At 60.3% G+C, this 6,773-nt stretch overlaps 1 protein-coding gene across 3 annotated transcripts; it reads left to right on the plus strand.

The window, feature by feature from the left end:
• The first annotated feature begins 220 nt into the window (after window positions 1–220).
• LOC111146294 (serologically defined colon cancer antigen 3) lies at window positions 221–6,154 on the plus strand. Of its 3 annotated transcripts, XM_022501783.1 has the most exons (10): window positions 221–290; window positions 418–567; window positions 1,198–1,266; window positions 2,105–2,220; window positions 2,497–2,910; window positions 3,432–3,505; window positions 3,825–3,936; window positions 4,135–4,197; window positions 4,520–4,659; window positions 5,209–6,154. In XM_022501783.1, exons 1-10 carry the CDS (start codon window positions 221–223, stop codon window positions 5,300–5,302), a joined length of 1,302 nt encoding a protein of 433 aa, XP_022357491.1. In that variant the 3' UTR covers window positions 5,303–6,154. The 3 variants fall into 3 exon arrangements, with proteins under 3 accessions (XP_022357491.1, XP_022357492.1, XP_022357493.1); XM_022501784.1 differs by lacking the exon at window positions 1,198–1,266; XM_022501785.1 differs by lacking the exons at window positions 418–567; window positions 1,198–1,266.
• The last annotated feature ends 619 nt before the right edge of the window (window positions 6,155–6,773 follow it).

Here is a 6,773-nt window from a genome sequence, read left to right on the forward strand (position 1 = left end):
TCCGGACCCGCCCCCGACGCCCCGCCCCTACGGCGCCGGCCCGCGGCGTTCGTGCGCGCGCTTCCGGTGCCGGGAGCGGAAGCCGCGGCGAGAGGCTGGGAGTGGCGGCCGGGCGGCGGGCGACGGGGGCGGGCGACTCGGGCCGCGGCCGGGGCGGAGCCGGGGCCATGGGGCCGCCGCTGCCGGGCTAGGGAAGGCCGGCGCCGCCGGGCCCGCGGCGATGGCGGGCTACGCGCGCCGCCCGGGCGTCCCCCCGCTGTCGCGAGCCCGGAGCCTCGTCATTCCGGACGGTGAGCGGCCGGGCCGGGCGGCGGGGCCGATCCCGCCGGGCCCCCGGGCCGCCCCCGCCCCCGCCCCGCCGGACCGGGCTGCAGGTGAGGCGGGCCGCGCGGCCAATCGCTGTCGTTGTTGTTGCAGCCCCCGCGTTCTCTGAGCGCCGGTCCTGTCTGCCCCAGCTAGACTGTGAGCGCCCCCGTGGCGGGGGCCTGGACTCCCACTTCCTCGGCATTCGGCCGACGTTTATGTGCTATGTGCCCAGCCCGGTGCTAGCTTCCGTGGGAGACACAGGTGAGACGCCAGCCTCAGGGAGCCCCCCGCCCGCTGGCCCGTAGGGACTCGCCGGAGGCCAGCTGGCTCCCGACCCAGCGTTGGGCGCCCAGTGCCGCTGAGTGCGGGCCCCTGGGGGTGCGGGTGCAGAGCGGCCTCTCCCCGCACACACCCTTCCAGTGTAGGATGGTAAGTGCCGAGAGAGAGGTACACCTTGGGGAGCACTGTCAACCACCGCCTTTTTCCAGGAGATGTGGGGGGACATGGGACAGTGTCCAGCTTTAGTCCGGGGTTACTCTGCCTGGAGCAGCCCTGCGGCAGGGCGCCCAGGGTGAGGGGCGAGCCTTTAGGTGGGGTCTCATTGGGTCGTCATAGGAGAGTGGCAGTCTGTGAAGGTGTATTCAGAAGGCATCGCAAGGCAGAGGAGGACACATGCAGCCACACTGGTCATCCGAGCTTACTGGGAGCTTTTTCTGAATCACACATGCCGGGGCCCACGGAAGCCACAGCGTCTCCACCAGCAGGAGCCGGGGGCTTGTGTTTGAGCAGTTCCCCGGCCTGTGGCAGTCACTGCGACAGAGACCCTGTGTTGAAAAGCAGTTGTCACAGAGGCCTCTGTGATCACGTTAAGGCGATGACATCTCTTTGCAGATTTTGGCTACGGAAAGGGGAAATGTACTAAGCAAGGTGTGCCAGGAGCCCAAGAGACACATTTTGGAGGTAGGGTGGTTGGGCCGTCCTCTCGTTTTTCCTCTGCCCAGTGCAAAGTGCCGCACAGGTGCCTCACGGCAGATTGTCGGGCTGACAGCGCGTAATTAGTGTGCCAAGTGGCGGAGGAGTCCCGCAGACTCAGTCTTAACCCCAGTGTAGAAAAGGCGTGGCTACAAGGACAGATGAGCCTGATGTGCAGGGCGAGAGAGAAGTGGGAAGGCACACCACAGGGGTCTGAAGAGGCAGCACGGGCTAGAAAAACGGGAGTCAGCTTTACACAAGGTTGGCTCCTGGGCTCAGATGGTCATTGCTGGTTAGAGATGGGGAGAGCGGGAAGCAGGGAAAGAGAGAAAGGAAGGAAGAATGGGTGAGCAGGGAAAGGGATAGAGGTGGAGCAGGGTTCCTCAAGCTGGCTGCGCTGTTGGAGCTCCTGGACAGCCCCCAGCATGGTTATACCCCAGGGCAACTACCTGAGTCCGTGGGAGTGGTCTCCATGGGCAGCAAGGAGCAGGAGCGAGGGGGGGGGGATGTTGGAAGTGGGAAGGGGAATTCTTAACTAAAACTCTACCCCCGAATCGGGGCTCGAACTCATACCCCAACGTGAAGAGTCACTGGTCCTACTGCCTGAGCCAGCCAGGCACCCCGGGAAGGAAGTTCGGAATGCGGAAGGACAGCTGTTTTATTGGCTAGGTTTTTCATGTCCTAGCGTCGCTGAATTCTGGTGGGATGAGGAGGGTGGCAGTCCCGATTTTAGATGTGGTTGTGTTCTAAAAAAATTAACGGGGAAGTTTCTTTTCGATTACTTTTGGGAGACTTTTTGCAATTGTGTCGTGTCATACTGTTTCAGACGATAAACTTGAAGACGTTGCAGAGGCCAATCCGTTCTCCTTTAAAGAGTTTCTAAAAACCAAGAACCTCAGCTTGTCAGGAGAGGATCCAGGCAACAACAGAATTTATTCAAAGGTAGATCCAAGGCGTCGTCTGCGGTGACTGTACACAGAGAAACATCCAGAGGACATCTCTCTTCCGACGTGGGAGACGCTGCAGGAGCTGGGGGGGCACAGGGAGCCGGCGGCTAACGCCGACGGGAAACTCGGGTGGAGAATCTTCCGGGACCCTTCCCGGCTCTTCTCTTTCCTGGTAGACAGGACGGGGCTGTTCTTTCCACTGCCAGCCCCTCGGAAGACAGGCTTCCAGCAGCTTCTGGGTCTGAGCTGTGCCTCCGGCTGTTTTCTTTAGGAAGCCACGAGACACACACTGGGACTTGGCCGCAACTCCCCGACCTCCCAGACCGTGGGGTATGGCCTGGAATATCAGCAGCCATTTTTTGAAGACCCCACGGGGGCTGGCGATCTTCTGGACGAGGATGAAGACGAGGATGAGGACGACGGGTGGAACGGAGCCTACTTGCCGTCCACTGTGGAGCAGACCCGCCCCTCAGGGGTCGCCGCCAGCACATCGCCCTGCAGCACATACATCTCCTTTTTCTCCACCCCATCGGAGCTGGTGGGGCCCGAGACCCTCCCCCCGTGGACGCTGAGCGACTCTGAGTCTCGTGCCTCTCCGCCAGGGAGCCCCAGCACGGACTTCGCGGCCCATGGAGAGTCCCTGGGAGACAGGCATCTCCGGACACTGCAGATTAGCTACGAAGCAGTAAGTGAGGGACTCCGAGTGGCGCCGCGTGTCCGAGTGGCGAATTCGCAGACGACCTGGAGCCTCCCGGTAGCCTCGGTGGCCTGGGGTCTTGGCACCAAGGACCAGATGGTCTGCGGTGCGCCCTGTGCGACACCCCGCATTGACAGCTTCCCCGCGCGCCGTGCCACCGGCAGAGCTGTGTGCGGGGCAGTGAGCTGCGGCCCGGCTGGGGCAGGAGCCTCAGAGACCCTCCCAGGTCCCCCCCTCAGGAAAGAGTCCGCTTCAGGCGTCCGCTCAAGGATGTCTTGCTGTGTTCCGAGTAGAAGAAACATTTATAGGAGAGATTATCACTTAAAAGGAGGTCAGGAGTAAAATGCGCGTCCGTGACCCTAGGCCTTTAAAGGGAGAGCTCTCCACTCCTGGTTCTCCTTCTCTCCAGAATATTAGCTTATCAAGAAGTTGCACAGTCCCTTTGCAGAAATGCAGCCTCCATTTGAGTGAGACACAGAGTTTCTAATAGGGGTTTTCTTCCTCTGCAGTTGAAAGATGAAAACTCGAAGCTGAGAAGAAAGCTGACAGAGGTCCAGAGCTTCTCTGAGACTCAAACAGAAATGTACGTGCGCCCCAAGTCAGCACTGCCTCCAGAATGCCGGCGAGTGCGCCCGTCCGTCTGCTGTCCGGGACGGGGCGCCGGGGCGGGACCACGCTCGGCTTTCCCTGTCCGCGGGTCACCCGTGTCACACATGCTCCTCGTGTTCTGAGTGAAAGCTTGGACCCGACGCCGCGCCCCCACCAGCTGCGCTTGCTGAGAGCGGCAGAGCCATGGGTCGCTGGCCTCATGGTGGTCAGCCGCCCGCCCCACCCAGCCGCCTCTCAGACGCATTCGGACAGTGAGCTGCGTGGGTGATCGACAGCCTGGTCTTTGTCCCCAGGGTGAGGACACTGGAGCGAAAGCTGGAAGCGAAAATGATCAAGGAGGAAAGTGACTACCACGACCTGGAGTCTGTGGTCCAACAGGTGGAGCGGAACCTGGAGCTGATGACGGTACAGGGGCCGGGAGGGCGCGCAGGGGTGTGTCCCCTCCTCCACCGCCAGCCCTCAGAGGTGCAGCGCCGGGAGGGGCTCCTCACGGTGCGAGCCGGAGGCCCCTGGGTGGGGGCAGAGGGCCACCTTCACTCTGTTTCCGCGTCTTGCCGCGTTACATGGTGCCGGTGCTTGTTTGTTTCTTTTTTGTCGGGACAGAAACGGGCTATGAAGGCAGAAAATCACGTCATGAAGCTGAAACAGGAGATCAGTTTGCTCCAGGTGCGTGGCCAGCGTGGGCACAGGATCTGGGAGCCTCCCCAGCAGCACTGGCTCTCCCCCTGCCCGGTCCTCCCGGCCCCGTTCGCTCTGCTCGGCGGCAGGGTGCTGGGCACGGGCTGCATTGTCCAGGACGGCATGGGGCCCCGCATGAACTTCCTGGCTCTGTGGAGGAGTGCTGAGGGTGGACCCAAGGACGGGGGAAGCCCGGGTCTCCAGGGAGCCCGCCCAGGGGACGCCTGCCTCAGGGGCCAGCCCGTGTCCCCTCACTGCCTGTGCCGAGGCTGTGGCCGCGAAACTGCTTCGCTGCTTTTCACCACCGCAGGCACAGGCGTCCAACTTCAAGCGTGAGAATGAAGCCTTGCGCTCCGGCCAGGGCGCCAGCCTGGCGGTGGTCAAGCAGAACACCGACGTGGCCTTGCAGAACCTCCGTGTCGTCATGAACAATGCCCACTCCTCGATAAAGTGAGCGCGGGGGCGCTAAGGGCCTTGGGCACAGGCGGGTTTGAGGCTGAGACGGCCAGCGGGCCTGGGAGGAGCAGGGTCCTCAGCTCGGTGTTTGAAAGCACGACCACACCAGGCATAGCGGACAGGGCTCTGGGAGCAGACGTGCACTTGTTGGCGCTGTTCACCTTGAGGTGGCACTGCGTGTGCCCGGCTAGCAGGCACTCGGACCATCTGCGAGGTAAGCGGTTTTTACCAGAGCGCTGACCTCACACAGGTCGGAGTCCCAGCTCTGTCACCTGCTGGATACTTCTGTTCTGCACGGAGAGGAATAACAGTGTTTCCCTCTCGTGGTAAGAAGCAGATGAGTTCGTCGGAGACGCCCCGGAGATGGCCGCTGCGGTCGCTCCCCTTGGGTGCCCCATCTGCCTGCCCTGGGGCCGGGCCCTCTGGGGAGGAGCGGCGGCCGCCGGAGTCTGCTTCCCCGCCGGGGGCTTCTTTCTGGCCTCTGTCGGGATGTCATCAGAGAGTCGTGGTAGCGGGCCCGTAACAGCCACATTTCCATTTCAGGCAGCTGGTTTCGGGAGCTGAAACGTTGAATCTTGTTGCTGAAATCCTTAAATCTATAGACAGAATTTCTGAAATTAAAGATGAGGAGTCTTGAGAACCCTGACGTGCTTCTAGGCCATAGCCTCGCTCATAGCCGGACGTCTCTGCTCACCAGATTTGGAAATGCCGTTGTGTCTTCAAATACGTCGTGCTCACCCGTAGTAAAGCTGTTTATCATGACCTGCTAATTTCATGACCTGTGAAGTGTGAGCAGCCTCTGCAGGGAGAAGCAGCCCCTGTGTGAGCGCCGCACCGGCTTCTCCGCAGCTCTTCTGGGGGCTCGAGCTCCCGCTACTTCCCAGACTAATGCTCTATCAGAAGACATTTCTATAAAAGCCAGTGATTTTTTGAAGTTACTAAACCTGAAAAACCACAGTTCTGCAATGAGTGTCTTCCGTTGTCATTCTGGAATGTTAATTATAAGATAAGTCAATTGCTCATTCTTAATTTCGACAGGAGAGAAAGCAGGGCAACTGCGGTCAGTAGCTGCTTCCGAAGACCTAGGGCCCTGCAACCTCCCTTGGGGCACCTGCGGCTCGGAGTCCACTCTTGTGGGCGTGCCTGCCGTGGGAGACCTGAGCGCGGATGCCCCATGCGGGGGCCCTGGGTCACCCAGGCGGGCCACTGTATGCGGCCATCTAAGTGCACCTCTGTGCCATGGGGCGGGTTTGAAAAAGTGCTTTGGCTGGAGGGTTTTGATATGTGTTTCAAGGGGGTTTATATCATGACATTTAGGCTTCAGGAGTTCAGAGTGCAGAGCCTCCCTGTGTTGGCACAAGGCCCTCCATGGTGCCTTTCCAACTGCTTTGCCACAGATGGCAGGCAGAACATGCACTACGTGCCTTCTTGCCTATTTTTCTGTAGATGTTATTTTTCTAAATAAATTTCCCTTTTCCCTCCTGTTCAAATTGACATCTTTTCTATTTAATAAATCGTAAAACTCCTATGAACTGTTCCTTTTTTTGTGACTTAACCAGGTCTTTATGCTTGAGAAGCATGGTATTGTCCTCTGACTTCAGGGCATGCATCTTGTCGTAGGGGGTGATTTGTGCTGATAAATTAAGCATTAATCCGTGGCCTGTGGGGTCACGGCTAGACTGACACCACGCTGCCCGGGCCTGACCACGGTGGCCCACACACCAGATGCCAGAGCTGCGTATTTTGGGAGTGGGCACCGTTGGAACCTCGTGGCAGAGCATCCTTCAGTCACGCGCCTGAACTTTTTTAAACATCACAGTCCAGGCTCCAGCCTGCCGCGGAGAAGTGGGTTCTCGGCTCTGGCGTCAGGGGCAAAGTGCTAGGGAGAGGTTCTCTTCTGGGTGTGCAAGGGGTTGGGGCGCTATGAAAAGGCGGCCCTGACCTCTGCCCCCTGCAAGGGCAGGCAGAGGGGCCGCGGGAAGCGCGGAGCTTCCTCCCGTAGTGCTCCCAGCCGGAGGCTTACCCACTTGTGCGCACGGCCAGCGCCGCCTCAGGACTTCCAGCGTCAAACGGCGGCCCGTTCGTCCAGTCTGGCTCTCCGGGGCGTC

Source organism: Enhydra lutris, unplaced genomic scaffold (assembly GCF_002288905.1).
Source record: "Enhydra lutris kenyoni isolate GAN:26980312 unplaced genomic scaffold, ASM228890v2 scaffoldscaffold13, whole genome shotgun sequence".
In the NCBI taxonomy this organism is placed as follows: domain Eukaryota; kingdom Metazoa; phylum Chordata; class Mammalia; order Carnivora; family Mustelidae; genus Enhydra; species Enhydra lutris.